This window comes from Pseudonaja textilis, chromosome 2 (assembly GCF_049901715.1).
Source record: "Pseudonaja textilis isolate UNSWEBS1 chromosome 2, rPseTex1.2, whole genome shotgun sequence".
NCBI lineage: Eukaryota > Metazoa > Chordata > Lepidosauria > Squamata > Elapidae > Pseudonaja > Pseudonaja textilis.
The window spans coordinates 129,119,819-129,135,220 of record NC_141991.1 but is presented as its reverse complement, the minus strand read 5'-3'; the positions used below and the strand labels follow the sequence as shown (position 1 = coordinate 129,135,220).

The window sequence follows — 15,402 nt, the reverse complement described above, 5'->3', positions numbered from 1 at the left end:
CCCCTTTCCCTGCTCTTTTATTTACTTTTGTATTTTGCACTTTATAATACTTCATAACCTAATAAAAATGTTTGAACAACAAAAACAGATATTAAAACAGCAACCAGCACAATTTTTAACCATGAAATGTCACCCTGCATGTTGTCTCGGTGTCTGTTTTTGTGTTTGGGTTGAATACAATTTTTAGCCTCCTGGCAATTTGCTTCCCTGACTTCGGCATTAGGAATTTTCTTCTCCTGACACCCAATATACTATTTAAAAAAGAACACCAACCAGCATAATTTTTAAGCATGAAATTCCACCCCAAATGTCTTAGAGGTATCTGTTTCTGTGTGTGTGTTGAATAAGATTTTGGCCTCCTAACAACACACATTCATGATCCCGACATCTGGACATTTCTTCCCTAGGCATCTGATATGGTCGATTTGGTGGTGGCACAGTGGTTAAAATGCAGTATTGCGGGCTAATTCTGCCAACTACCAGCAGTTTGATTCTGAACAGCTCAAGGCTGACTCAGCCTTCCATCCTTCTGAGGTCCCTAAAATCAGGACCCAGATTGTTGGGGGCAATTATGCTGACTCTGTAAACTGCTTAGAGTGGGCTGTAAAAGCACTGTGAAGCAGTATATAAGTCTATGTGCTAGTGCTATTTTTAAAAACAGCAACAGCAGCATTTTTAAGCATGAAATTACAGCCCATATGGCATTCTGGTGTCCATTTCTTCAGGTTGAAAAAAAATGGCCTCCTGACCATTTGAGTCCCTGATCCTGGAATCAGGAATTTTCTATCCCAAGCATTGGATATCGTTTTTAAAAATAGCAATCAGCACCCTTTTTAAGCATGAAATTCCACCTCAAATCTCATTTTGGTGTTCTTTTTTCTATTTGGGTTGGAGCGGGTGTAATTGACCTTTTGACAACCTCCACATGCCTAGCCCTGGCATCAGGAATTATCTTTCACGGTCACCTACCAGATATGGTCGATTTTAAAAAAAACATAAACCAGCACCATTTTTAAGCATGAAAATCCACCCTGAATCTTGTCCCAGCATCCAGCCATTTTTGAGCTCAGGTTCAACAAACATTTGCCCTCTCGGCTATCTGCATCCAATGACTCCAGCATCAGGAATTTTCTTCCCCAGGCACCCAATATGGTTAATTTTGGGGGAAGAGAGAAAGTATTTCTCCAAGGAAGAATCACAATAGGTGAGATGTAGTCTGGGTGATGTAGCCTGCTTTATTTGGTGGGAATCATACATAAAGTTCATTTGGAGGCAGCCCATATTCTGGTTCATTGTGGCCTGATCTTGCCCTTAAATTTGAATTGTAGGTGCCCAGAGTCACTTGGTTGAGTTGGGCGACTATAGAAATTGAATAAATACAAATATAACAATAAACTAGCTCTATACCCGTGCTTCGCTATGAAACTATGTGGTCGGGCTTAATTTTGCGGGAGGAAAATAAGGGGAGGAATTCTTGCCTCTACCTACCAGCATCCTTTGGTATTCATCTGACTAGCATCCTGTCAGTATGCGAAGGCTGTTTGGAAACCGAAACAATATTTGCTATGAGAACAAGAAGGAGACAGCAAGGAGCCTGGGCATGGCTTAACTCAAGTGTTCTGTACTAAAGCTGGTTGCTGCTGTGAAAGTAAAACTGAAACTCCTCTCCTCTGCTTGTGTTTTGTATTTGGAACAGATTTCTTTTCAGGTGGGGAGGGGAAGTAGAATTCCTTAGCATCAGCGCATCTTAATAATAATATAGGGAGTACTAATGCTCTGATGGTCATTTCGAAAAATCCTTTCTTACTGAGCACCTAGAAGCCAAGAGGAACATATGTGGCAAATTTCAAGTTTGTAAGCTTTACAGTTCTGGAGATTTTGTGATGATGCAGGAATGGTGTTTCGCTTTGATATAGATAAATGAAATTAAAAATTACATAGTTTAGCCCCTCCCCGCCCCAAATACAAGAGACCAAACAAGAGAATATATTACCCAGTGTATTTGGTTGCACAGAATTTTAATACAGATATTTGTATTCAATTTTAAGAAGAGCAATACTTACAACACTCTTGAAGGCTTGTCACAAACAGCTTGTCTAGCAATAACTCTACGGGCATTGCAAAGCAGTAAAGGTCCTGGCAGCTCTTTTGCCTCCTGCAAGTCTCTTAGCTACATAATGAAAGTCGGCTCCCACCTGAGCCTCTGAGTTCCTTCCTGGGATCTCGCTTGTCTTCTGCTAAGGCTAGGCAGGGAGGATCCTGAGAAGATCGGTGTTTCAGAATATTACACCGAGGGCCGTTATTCCTATGGATTGTCCCTAGTGTTCATCAATTGGAGGCTTACCATCTGTGGATGTATTCAGGGGTGGGATTCCAACAGTATAACAACCAGTTCAGTAATTGTGTATGTTTGTGCCAAACGCATGCTCCGCATTTTAAAAAGGCAAGCCCATATTGCCTTCAACTGCAGTCTTTGTGAAGAAAACAGCTGAGGCGCGGCAAACCACTCTGCCACACAAATCAGCTGTGCTATAAACAAAGGCATAAAGCACAGGAAAGAGCAGGGGTGGGTTTCTACTGGTTCTGTCCACCTCTATAGAATCAGTAGCTCTGAAGTTCTATGTCTGCTGATGTTTTTGCCCACCCGCCCACCTGGGCTCTTACCTGACCTTTATTTCCTGATTTTTCAACTTCAGCTGCCAAACGTGGCACAGCTGCAGTTAAAAAAGCAGGAAAAGAGGGCTGTTTCAAAGGCTGCTTCTCTGCACACAGCATGCTGATGACGATTTACAGGCGTGCGGCTCGCAGCGTGCAGGGAAGCACATCATAAATTACCAAATCTCGTAAATCCCGAACCGGTAGTTAACCCTGTCAGTTCCCACCCCTGAGGGGCAGACGGACAGGCCCACTTCCTTGTCGCAGTGAACCAGTTCATAGCGAACTGAACATGGGAACAATCTGGTCCGAATCGGTAGAATCCCTCCCCTGGATGTATTGATTCCATTCTTAGCAGTTGTCCTACAAAACAAGCAGAATATTGAGGCAAGGATTCTTGATACTTCCTTCCTTACAGGAACAGAGGGACACAGCTTGTTGCAACCTCCCTTCCTAACTATGGTATCGGTAGTGGGACCTCCAGAACTCCCAAACAGCAGAGCTCAAATCTAGCTGGGCCTTTGTCGAGTTGTTATCCTAACCCACGGGGGACAGGGGAAGAGTGCAGTGGTGTCCCTGGGCTCCCAGCAAGGATGCAGGAAAGGAGATAGAAGTATGGGGACAGCAGGCACTTTGGAGAGGGAGTTGGATTGGAAGGAAAGAGTCTAAGTCAGTGATTGTGGACCTATGACACGTATGTTAAAGCTGGCACCCCATGATGTCTGGGTGACATGCCAGCATTCATCAATACCTCACAGCAAATAGTCTCAAAAAAATTCCTTGTTTTCGTAGCATTTTCAGTAGCTGTGAAGGCTTTTGAAAAATGGGGTGTGCCCTCATGCGGCCTCTGGAGCCTCCAGAAATTGTGGGAGAACAGGATGTGCTTTCACGCCATTTGGGAGGTTGCCGAAGCTGCAGGAGGGCATTTTTCCTAGCTGCTTCATGAATGAAGGCCTTGTACAATCCAAAGCAGCCTTTGGTAGGCCGCAGGAGCCTGTCAACAGAAAGAAAAGACCGCCTGAAAATAAGCAGACCCTGGGAAGTGCTGGGCCACGGGGCAATTGCACCATTCCTGTAGGCTAGCATGCCTTGGGAAATGATACAAGGCAACCTTTTTGAGCGGCAACAATTGATCTAGTGGTGATGTTGAGATCTGTGCCTCTACGTCAGGTCCAGTCTTGGTGCTTTTGCTGAGGGCCACTCTTCTGAATGGTCTAGAAGAGTGTGGAGGAAATAGAGAATTGTTTGGGGGTGGGGGGAGTAACATGCCAGTTAGGAATTTGCTGAATTTTTGACATGCAGAGTCCCAAAAGTTCCTCATCACTGATCTGCTTCTCTCCAGTCTTCATTCCTTGGCTGGGCTTGACCCCACCTTGCTTGCAGTTGCCCTTGGACTCTGTAGCCTGGATCTCCAGCCAGGAATGGCATTTCCTGGCACTACTGTGGCACTGGAGCTGCTGCTGTCAAGACTGCTGCTGCTGCTGCTTCTGCACGTGAGCCTCTCTTGGTTCAACCTTTCTCCCCATGATGGTTGCTCACAGGTGGGCTGCCACTCCTTCTCCAGCTCCTCGTCTGTGTCGGAATCCGGGGCCGTGTGCCGGCGGATCCTCGACATGGCTTCCTTCAGATCGCAAATGTAGGACTGGCTTTGGGCAGACATCCCTGGCACATCTTTCCTTTGTGTCAGGCCATGTCTTCTTGGACAAGGGGATGCTGCAGACCCTTTCCTTTCCAGGTAGGTTGGCTCCTGCTTTGCAGGCCCAACCTGGGAATGGCTTGGGGTTGGAGGTCCAGAAAGTTTCCGAGGACTGTCTGGAGCAGAAGGCACCCTCTTCACCTTCTCTCTTCCAGAACTGTCCCCAGGTATAGCACCATTCTCTGGCCCAAGGATCTCGGGTGCCATAATTCCCTGCCCTGCCTCTATGACCCCCAACTCATGCAAGGGGAGGCCCAGTATGCGAACAGCCCGTTCCTCCATTGAGGTAGGGCCTGGAGACCCAGGAGATGTGTGGGATTTTATGGTACCTGCCTCTCCCTGGGCCAGGTAGCAGACTTGCTCCATTCGGGGTGATGGAATGTAGTGAGCCTGGATCACCACGCAAGTGGCATCAATTACAAATAGACCCCCATGCCTTCGTGGCATGGACTTGGACAAAGCTGGCTGACTCCCTGCAAGTTCCCTGGAAGGGCTCGGTTCCTTCCACCTGGGGAAGAAGTCTTGGCAGTGTTTCTCTTTTGCTCTGCTCCCATCCCTCTTGGGTCTACACCGACCAGCTGCATGGCTAAAGCCCCATCCAGCAGGAAGGGTGTGTTGGGAAGGATGGCAGGGCAGTAGCATGACCTGGCTCCTCTTATTCACCAGAGGAAGGGTGTGACTTCGGTGTTGGGGACTAACGTCCCAGTCAGAGCCCAAATGGGATGGGGACTTGGCCTTCCCCAACTGCATCCTTGGGCCACCCCACGTTCTGCCTCTTGAAAGATAACTCCAGCTGCCTGGCATTTTAGTCTGCCACCTGCCTCCCTTCCTCCCAGGCATATGGGTCAAGGGCTCTGACTCACAGCCCGCTCCTCTCTCTGGATATTTCTTAGCAGCTCCATTTTGGATAAGCTTCCCTACTGAATCTGACTTGCCTGCCCATTGCTGGGGCTGCACTCTGTGGTGGGAAGCCTCATAAGAGGGAGGAGCAAGATAGGGTGGAGGATGATGCCAGTTTTCTTTGCGTGGGCCCTGTTGCGCCCACAGACGCAGAAGCATGTGAGCTTCATAGCTTGGGGGTGCCCTGGCAGGGAGATCCCTCCTCTTCTTGGCAGAGGCGCCTTGAGTCCATCTGCAGCTGACCAAAGGCCCTCCAGGTGCTGGGGCTTTAGGATCACCCTTAGTTGTGTGGCTGGCTCCCCAGTTCATGTCCCTTTGGCAAACTGGATTGTACCCATCATAAGAAGGACTGTGGTGGCGTGGGGCCTTGGTGGAGGAAGCGGTCCTCTTCCCCCATCCCTTCCTTGAAAACCAGTGGCCTTCCTGCTTCAAAGGGCCCCAGCCAACTGGAAATTGGACATCATGCCAGTTGGTTGAATCCTGAAGCACATGGAAACTGGGACAATGGCGGCAAGGTGAAAAGTCAGACATGAGTCTCTTCTCCAAGAGGCTGCAAAAGACAGAGAAATAGACAATGAGAGTCAAGCAGAAAGTCCATCAAGAAATTGTAGTCTGTGCTGACTATCTTGGGCACAGTATACAGTAGTATTAAAGGCAACGTTGGCCCCATTTTAATGCAGCTCAGAGTTGGTTCTCTTTCCTTTTAACACTATTTTAATTCAGCCCTTTAGCCATGCTTCTGTTAAGAAGGGACAGTGAAGTTAGAAATTGTAGCAGATCATTTATTGATCAGCCATTACTTGAGTTAGCTCAGTGCTCTGCCAACTTCATTCTAAGACTGCAGACAAGAATTCCAATTCTGCCCGTGAAGGTACCAGGCCAGGGACTAAATCTGCCTCTTTTTGTGTGCAAAGCCAGGTGTTCTACAATTGAGAATTATGTTCAGGCTGAGTTTTTCCACGTTGTCTTTAAAAAAAAAAAAAGATTATGGAGCACCAAGTGATAGCCAGCACAGCACCCAGCTGGATTGCTTTACTAGTTCTGACCAGAATTCCCCCTCTTTCCTTTCACTCCATTTCTAATAGTAAAAACCATCTTTTTTATCCCAACTCACCTTGCCATCGGAAGTGACTTAAGATTACCTGAAACTTGAGTTTCCAAACTTCTACATTTTCCATGAGTGCTGATTGCTGAGGCCAATGAGCATATAAATTCTAGGCATAATAGAGTTGCAACAATCCCAGGTCTCCAGTCTCCCTTGTTAATCAACCTGGTAAGCATGCAGGACCATGTTTTTAAGATACTCAGCTTGCTTCAAATTAGACTATTACCTATAAACGTGAGTTTCTGTATCTGACATTTATTACGGTAAATACTAACACTGGCTGCAATGAAGTACTTTCTATTTCAATTACTTTCTCACACTGCAAGCAACCTTAATGCATTTGACTCCTATAGATAAACTGGCTGGAAGTGAAGCTGGCTTAAAAAAACAATGTTCTTTTCAGCCCTTCCTCTGCTTTGACCCAGGTGATGGCTGGTGTATTCCGTCTGGACCATGCTTACTGATGGATTCCTCTATTATTATTATTATTTTTACTCTTTCCAGCTGTGCTGGGAAGCAAGCACCAGCTGCCTTCATTTCCACGAGGGGGAGGATTGTCTTTGGAAGACATAATAAACCTTTCATATGAGTCACCATCCATTGATTTCCCCTTATACTTAACACCTTTTCCATCTGGTGTGTCTACCAACGAGAAGGAGAAAGAAGGCCAGTTTAATCATTCTTCCTGTCACTTGAGCTAAAAGAGGAATTTGGCAGAACTGTTGCCAGTTTCAGCTGGTCTCAAAACAAAAAGACAAGAGGACTCACATTTTCACTGTACCATCAATGAAATTGTTAAAGGTGGGCGAGGGGGGGGCAGTGTGAAACAATGAGGAACTGTGGAGACTACGGTCAAGGGACCTAGATCAAAAGAAGGCACAGCTGCTGAACTGGACAGCCCACATTGGTTAGCACATGTTAAAAGGCGTTGCTTTTGATGCAAAATAGGAATAGTAGAAGCTCCCTTTGTCTGGACGGTGGGTAGGTGGAAGCTGCCATTTTGTGTTTCTATCTTCAAGCAGAATAGAATAGAATTCTTTTTTGGCCAAGTGTGACTGGACACCCAAGGAATTCGTCTTCGGTGCATAAGCTCTCAGTGTACATAAAAAATACATTCATCAAGTAATGGTTAATGGCTCAACCTGGCCATGTACATCAGCCAACAGGATGAATCCACCTTCTTTAGAGATTCTTTTATAATGCCTCATCAAGATAGTGGTGTGATAAAAATAAAAAATATGCCCCTTCTTCTTGAAAGCATTTTTTACATTTATAATTCCCAAAGTTTATGAAAATCCACAGTGATGATAATAATACTAGCAATGTTTGCGGAGATCAGGAGTAATGTTTATTTCAAGTCATTCTATGCTGCCAGCAGAAGAGAAATTTGAATCGGGGGTTCCTTGCTTCAAATATTTGCTTGCCAGACCAATTCTGCCCAGCCACAATATTCATCCTCTTCCTAATCCAGCCTCTATGCTCTATATGCATCATAGCTGTAGACTGGTATTTTGGGTTTGTACTATATATATCCGTGATGGCAAACCTATGACATGTGTGCCACAGGTGGCGCACAGAGCCATTTGTGTGGGCATGTGAACCCCAGCCAAACTTACCTGCACTATGCATGTGCGTGCCTCCCAGCTGATTTTTGGCCTTTTTGAGGCAGTTTTCACCCTCCCAGAGGTTCGAGGGAAGCCTCTGCAGCCTCGGGAGGCCAAAAAATGGGCCTTCTGGAAATGCCGGAAGTGCCTGTTTTCAGCCCCTGGAGGGCCTCTGGAGGCCGTTTTCACTCCCCCAGAGGATCAAGGGAAGCCTCTGCATCCTTTGGAGGTTGAAAAACGGGCCCATTTCAGCACTTCCGGTATTTCCAGAAGGCCCATTTTTTGGCTTCCCGAGGCTGCAGGGGCTTCCTTTGAGCCTCTGGGAGAATGAAAACAGCCTCCCACAGGCTCCAGAGGCCCTCTGGTGGCTGAAAACGGGCACTTCCAGTATTTCCAGAAGGCCTGGTTTTTGGCCTCCCGAGGCTGCAGAAGCTTCCCTCGAACCTCTGGGAGGGTGAAAACTGCCTCAAACAGGCCAAAAATCAGCTGGGAGAGACACGCATGCAGAGTGCAGGTAAGGAGGCACTGCGCAGGCACATGCAGGAGGGAGGCACATTGCATTGTGGGTGCCGGAGCTTGCTTGCTTTTGGCCCACCACAACAAAAAGGTTCACCATCACTGGTATATATAGTACATGCAGCCGTGACACATGTGACAGCATTTGTCAGTATCCTACCTTCTTGACCAGGGGTGTCAAACTCACATTGTATCGGGACTTTTGTCTCCTTCACTAAACTGGGCATGGCCATGGCCAGTGCATGACGCATCCAGCCTGCTGACCGCAAGTTTGACAGCCCTGCTCTTGACCTTTCCTCTTTTAACTAGCAGTCCTACATGATCACTTCTTCCGTCAATCTACCACTGTGTTTCACCAACTTCTTCAGTTCCCCTGAGTTTTGTCCGTCTCTCATATGCCCCAGAACTCAGCAGCTGCACCTTTCAGTCCAAACACCAACACTCTTCTTTCATTAGATCTGCCCCTGCGTAAAAAGAGGACTTGGCAAATAGCTAGTAGGAGGGATGAGCTAAATTTAACGCATATATTGATTCACGTGAATGTGCCATCATTTTAAATCTCCATTAACCTGGTATTTTTGAATGAGGAGATTCAGGAGTCATTAGTAAGGTAGCTGGCTGTGATGAGAAACAATTCTCAATTATTGCTATTTATTTCATCCACACGTCTTTCTGCAAAAAATGGTTTGCTATTCTTGAATCTCCCCATTGAATCTTAGTATTGCCAGCCTGCAGAAGGCAAAAGCTTGATTTAAGATTACTCGCCAAGCAATGATTTGAATCTGAGTCCATCTCCCTTTTCCAGCCCCATGCATCTCTACTCTAGGAATCAGCTTCAGCTGAAGTGAAGCAATAAAGAAGAGTGCATCTGAACATGTGCAGAACAAAACCTTTCTTCCTTTTTTGCGTCACTTTATGTAGTCATACCGTGGATTTAAGCAAGCTAGAATTTCCAGTTTTCACTTATGATTAAAAAATATCTGGCCCATAAGGATTTTTTTAAAAAAAACTGCTCCAGACATAACCATCAATGCAAGCCTACATAATAGAAGCAGTTCTTCTCCAGCACAGCTGTAGGGTAGCAGGTAAGAAGATGTGCTATGAGCTCACAAGCCCCCAGTTCAAATCCCCACCCGGCTTTAGCATACTTTATTCTCTCCTCCTCAGTCCTTAATCTATACTGCTTTGCCTTTTCTAATGTTGTACACATAAAGTTATTCAGGAAAGGGCTAGATGGGTGACACTTGGCCAATAAAGAATTCTACTCTATTCTATTTATTTATTTTTTATTTATTTATTTGATTTGTCAATCGCTTACAAGATAGGAGGTATAAGTAAAATCATAGTTATGAATACATGGATACAAATAAGAAAAATAAAAGAAACAATAGGACATGGAGGGTAGGTACATTGATGCATGCCCCCTACAGACCTCTTAGGAAAGGGGTGAGGTCAATAGTAGCTATGCTATGCTATGCTTTGCTTTGCTTTGCTTTGCTTTGCTTTGCTTTGCTTTGCTATGCTATGCTATGCTATGCTATGCTTTGCTATGCTATGCTATGCTATGCTATGCTATGCTATGCTATGCTATGCTATGCTATGCTATGCTATTCTTAACTTCTTAGCATGGACTCATAGTATCCTTCCTTACTTCCATCACACCAAATGCTCCGGTCAAATCAATCCAACCTCTCTGCCTTCTTGGCAAGTTAGCAGAGCCCCCTGCTGTTCAGTCAGTTCCCTCCCCAAGATTTTAGCACTCACGTGTACTGCCCAGCCATACTGTGGTACATCGAGGGGACCCAGTAGCCTTGCCTAGTCCACGCCCCTGGCTCCATGATACTCCGACTAGAACAAGAGACTGTGTTAAATTCAACCAGGAGCAGGTTTTGCCTCTCGCAGACTTGAAGCCGCCTGGCATCTCCCTGATTCAAACACTCAAACATCATCTTGGTTGCCGGGACATGTAGCAACTGCACGAGCTTGCAGCCGCTGTACCACACGAGGAAGGCTGAGAGTGCATCACACCCACACAGCACATGGCAGTCAAGTTGCCTGTGCACACGCATGGAGAGGATGAAAGAGAGGGAGGGAGGGAGATTTGTAGCAGCACCATCTAAGGTCATGGAGAAAGCAGGATGCTTGGGGACAGAGAGTTACAGGTGAAGAGAGGAGAGAGATGGATATACGGTACAAATGTGCATAACTCAAAGGCAGGTTAGGAAACAAATTACACTCACTGAGAAATTCTCACATGGCTACATGTTGTTCCATATCGAGATAGCACCTCTGCTCTCACAAGCTGCTGCAAAAGCAGTTACACAGCAACAGCTACCCAAGATAGGATAGTACAAGGACAAGCACATAGAGGATAGCTCTCTTTCCTTCAGGCGTTGAAGGGACCCAGGAGGATTGCACAAAGGGCTCCATACTCAGGCCAGCAACTATCCTGGTGCTGCTTCCTTCATGTGGTTCATGTACAAACCTTTTGGGAACCCTCTGAATTATAATACAGTACAGAAAAGGCTCTCAAGTGGTTCCTGCTTTTCATTAATTCTGTGTTAGATGACAGCTAATGGACAAAGAGTTTTAGTAAGCTTTATACGTGCTGAAAAAAGCAGTTGTATTTGAAACATTGAAAATGCAGATTCTTAACCTTGCTTTGAGTTTGGTTCGTGTGTTTTTATTGACAGTCGTCATCATTGCCCCTGGTTTTGCTTTATTCTGTATCCAGTCACCTTTGAAAAGCAATTAAGATGGTTGGTCTTTGAATACCATTGCAGAAAATACCCTTCAGTTAAGAGTCACATGGGGTAAGTCTAGAACAGGGGTGTCAAACCCAAGGCCCGGGGCCCAGATCCGGCCCCTGGGGTGCTTAGATCTGGCCCACAGGGCCACCCTGGAAACAGCGAAGGACCGGCCTGCGGTGCCTGTGCCAGTGATAACGGGCTCCCGAGCTCCTTTTTTGGCTACGACGGCCTCCTGTAACCCTCTGCCAGCAGAAACAGAGCTCGGGAAGGCCACATCCAAGCTCTGTTTTTGCTGGCAGAGGGTTACAGGAGGCCGTCGCAGCCAAAAACGGAGCTCAGCAGCCCATTTTCATTGGCAGGGTACTCAGGCTACTACAGGTGCCCCCAACACAAGTGACGCCGAGCTGACCATCCCTACCTCAGCCACCCCCACCCCGAGCCCCCGAGGTCAAACACAACCCTGATGCAGCCCTCAATGAAATCAAGTTTGACACTCCTGGTCTAGAAGGTCCTAGGGCCTTGTCAGATTGCTGTCCACAACACTGAGAGATCATGTCACACTGTTATTTATATAGTAGCAACATAATGCCTTCCTGTAGGAATCAACCATCATTAATCTTGGATGTGTGGTACTTCCTTATAGAGAAAGGCAATAGATTTGCATGTTTATGAGGTTAAAGGTTCCACAAAAAACTGAAGATTTATGTTGGATCCCTGGATAAATTGTTCTACTCTCTGCTAACCAACTGATTTGCTGCTCTGGATATGATAAAGATGGATGGATGGAATAGGAGAGGGAGAGATCTTATGAATGAAGGCAAATATATGTTTCCCAAGATAAAGTTGCAAGATTCAATCTGGATCGGTCACTGGGACCAGAGGTTTTGTCTTCCAAGCTTTTGGATTCATGCTGGACACCATCTTCATGGAACTTCTCTCTACCGAAATGTGCGCTTTGGGCTATTCTATGAGTCGTATTTATGTGGTGCCTTCTTATTGGTTGATTAGCCTGTTGATGGCTGGCAATTGGCTGTTGTTTCCTTGTGCTGCCAACCCCTTGGTCCCTAAGTACCTAATGACTTGGTGGCAAATCAGCAACTGGAGCCCACTATATATTTCACCATGACACAACAACAACAAAAAAAGACGACATGAGCATCATCTCTTCTCACTAGCCTCAAGGCGTGCCTAATCACGTAGGAGAGAAGTCCAAAAAACAGATTTTTTTTCAGGCAAGGGCAGTCTTGCAGAACTGCTGTAAGGCCTTGACTTCGCAGCCAGCCTGGCCTATGCAAATTCTGGCAGCCTTCCCATCAGCTCAGAGAAGAATGAGCTGGAGAGGCATTTGGATCCTACCAAAATTTTGTTCTTTATCCACACCCTGAGCTCAGATATGCTCATTGTACAGATAGAGATACAGATTAACAGAGTTGGAAGGGAGCTTGTAGGTCATCTAGTCCACACCCCCCACCCAAGCAGGAGACCCTACACCATTTCTGACAAATGGCAGTCCAATCTCTTCTTGAAAGCCTCCAGTGATGTGTGTTGTTGGCAACAGTAGGATGTAGCCTGGCCCCATCTCTCTTTTTTTTTTCCTCCCAACTGCTTTGTTACTCTTCTTCTTGAGTTCACCCTCATTCACCCTTCATTCCCAGGTAAATGCAATTGCTTCTTATCCACCCCCACCCTCCAAAAAATTTCCCAGTAAATTAGAGACTTCAGCACACTCCCACACCAGCTCCAAGTGAAACCTAGCAACTGAGCACCAGCATGGCAACTGCATTGGCAACAGATGGCAACAACAGGAGTGGTTAGCAGAACTGCCAGGGACACAACCCCTCTGATTATAGAGGGTTAGGGAAGTGATTGGGGCTTGGCAACATTTGTTCCCGTATCACTGTTTTCAAAAGGCTGATGACGGAGCTTCCAGATGCAGAGATCCTGCAATTAATTATTGCTGTGTGGTGTACAGAATACTTATAGATCGCATAATAATCCTGAAAGGTCATTATGTTTTTTATGTAAATTGGAATTACTAAGATGCGTTTTACCACTTTTAAAAGCAAGCTAGAGAAAGGATGCAGAGCATAGCTCCTTGAATACCTTAAATGACATTTAGAGTGGCGGTAGGAAGATTTGATACTTTCTTCTATGCAGTCAAGTAACACATATGTGCACGTTCATGCTTTCCTGTTATGTTGCTTCTGCATTTGTATACACCAATTGGAAAGCACAGGGCAAGTTGTGGATGTGTGTGGGGTGGGTACTTAGAATGAATGAGTTGGCAACAAGCTACTGCAATGTCTCCCCCAAGGATATATTGAAAGAATTTTTCCAGCAATGTTTTCCTCAGCAGCCCCCAGCTTCATTTATGGCCTCTTGATCATTTTTTAACTGGCTTTTCCTCGGTACACCAGTACAGTTCTGTTTTGTTCTGTTTTTGAGGAATACTGTTGATGGATATACAGAAAATCAACTAGAGGCGTGAGCCCCTTTGCATAATTATTTTCCAATATTCTCTTGGGTTTGAAAGAATAAAACTGTACTTCTGGGCCTGTAAAGCCATCATCAGTCACAAAAACAAAGTGAATACTTTTCCTGGCACAGTGAGCTCACCTGTTATATCTATGATCAGATCTATTTTACTTCTGGGTTGAACATGTCCGCTTTCCAAAATCTGACAGGAAAAGATGGACAGGAGACTTTACATTGGGGAAAATGCTGAGGTGAAATTTTTTCTGGCATGCATTCCAGCAAACCAAATGAATGGATACTGTTTGCCTGAGGCCTCCAGCATGCCTCATTGAAAGAAAAAATGAAACAATTGCTAGTATTCCTGCTTTCCTAGCAAAGACCAATATGTAGATGTTTTACATTGTCATACCAAGGACAACATCTAAAATCGGCTTTCATAATTTAATTATTCATAATTATTATGAAACAAGCAATTTAATACCAGACAACCTGGTAAAGAAATAGAGCCCGTTTGGTGCAGCGGTTAAGGGAGTGGCCTAGAAACCAAGAGGCTGTGTGTGTTCTATTACTGCCTTACGCATGAAAGGCAACTAAAATGACTTGGGCCAGTCACTCCCTCTCATCCCACTTCACCTCACAGGTTTGTTGTTGGGAGGAAAATAGAAAGAGGAAGGAATATTATGCAAGCTTGAGTTGTTTATAAAGTAATACAAGTAATATATACAGTAAGATATATACTGTAGATCAGTCCACACTGATTCTCTGTTGGATAACTCAAGTAAATCATTTCTCTCTCTCTCTCTCTCTCTCTCACACACACACACACACACACATTATTGGCATTTGTTCTACAGAAATGGACAGCTGTTAGATTCGGCAAGATATATTGGTGTGAATCCCCAATTAACAGTCTGAACCCAGGACTATCAGAAAATGGAGCTCACCTTCCTTTTTAAAAAAATCTAGGCTAAACTGTATTATCCTTAAAATTATTATTTCCTCTGTCTGGTAGAGGCACTAATTAGAATCCACAAAATTTTGCTGATATATTAGCAGCAGTATGGGATATACTAAGAGACCCGTGATCGAGAGATGTCAAATCCAGGCAAGCAGCACCACATGCCTAGTCCGACATCAACCCAGAAGTCTTTTACCACATGCAGCATGTGTTTTCCCTGTGATCCACATTTAGAATCAAGAAACACAGACCTACCTCCACTTCCACACCTGTGAGATGAAAATATTTTGGTAATGATGCCTTCCTGAGTTTGCAACAAGGCTACAGCTTGTCACGTTCTATCACCTCTGAATCTATGCTTGCATTCTTTTTATCCATGGCTGCCACTCTCCCCAGTCCTCCTGCTCTACTTGATAGTTGAAATCAGCAACCCAGAAGCTCCTGATCACCCAACTGCTCCTCTATCAGTCCAGTTCCGTCTTCTAATAGCAACAGATCCAGAATATTTAAAGCCCAAATTGTCCCAACCCAGGGGGTGCAGCCTTAGCCATTCTCTGCTTGTCCTACTCCCACCCTGTGGGGAATGTGCTGTATCAACACTTGTGTGTGCATGAGCGGGTGGGGGAGCGAAGACCAAGAGTAATTGCATGATGGTAGAATAGACTCAGACTATTAGGATACAATGCAGTTCTGGGCTGTCCTCCACATATTTTTTGTGGGGGAACAACCTGCTCACCAGTCAT

General features: G+C 45.4%; 1 protein-coding gene across 2 annotated transcripts; it reads right to left on the bottom strand.

Moving 5' to 3' along the window:
- Positions 1 to 3,914: 3,914 nt before the first annotated feature.
- Positions 3,915 to 15,046, bottom strand: DDN (dendrin). Of its 2 annotated transcripts, none has more exons than XM_087925243.1 (2): positions 14,915 to 15,046; positions 3,915 to 5,801 (listed from the first exon to the last, which is right to left on the bottom strand). In XM_087925243.1, the coding sequence occupies exon 2, from the start codon at positions 5,780 to 5,782 to the stop codon at positions 4,001 to 4,003; it is 1,782 nt and encodes a 593-aa protein (XP_087781369.1). In that variant the 5' UTR covers positions 5,783 to 5,801; positions 14,915 to 15,046; the 3' UTR covers positions 3,915 to 4,000. The 2 variants fall into 2 exon arrangements, with proteins under 2 accessions (XP_087781369.1, XP_026573190.2); XM_026717405.2 differs by lacking the exon at positions 14,915 to 15,046 and adding an exon at positions 10,241 to 10,646.
- Positions 15,047 to 15,402: the final 356 nt, after the last annotated feature.

What these genes read in the sequence shown, in the direction of transcription:
- DDN (XM_026717405.2), bottom strand. Translation starts at nt 10,602, where the DNA reads ATGACCTTAGATGGTGCTGCTACAAATCTCCCTCCCTCCCTCTCTTTC. An exon ending in AGTATGGCTGGGCAGTACAC is followed by an intron (nt 5,802 to 10,240) that starts GTGAGTGCTAAA and finishes TGTCTTTTGCAG; the next exon opens with CCTCTTGGAGAAGAGACTCA.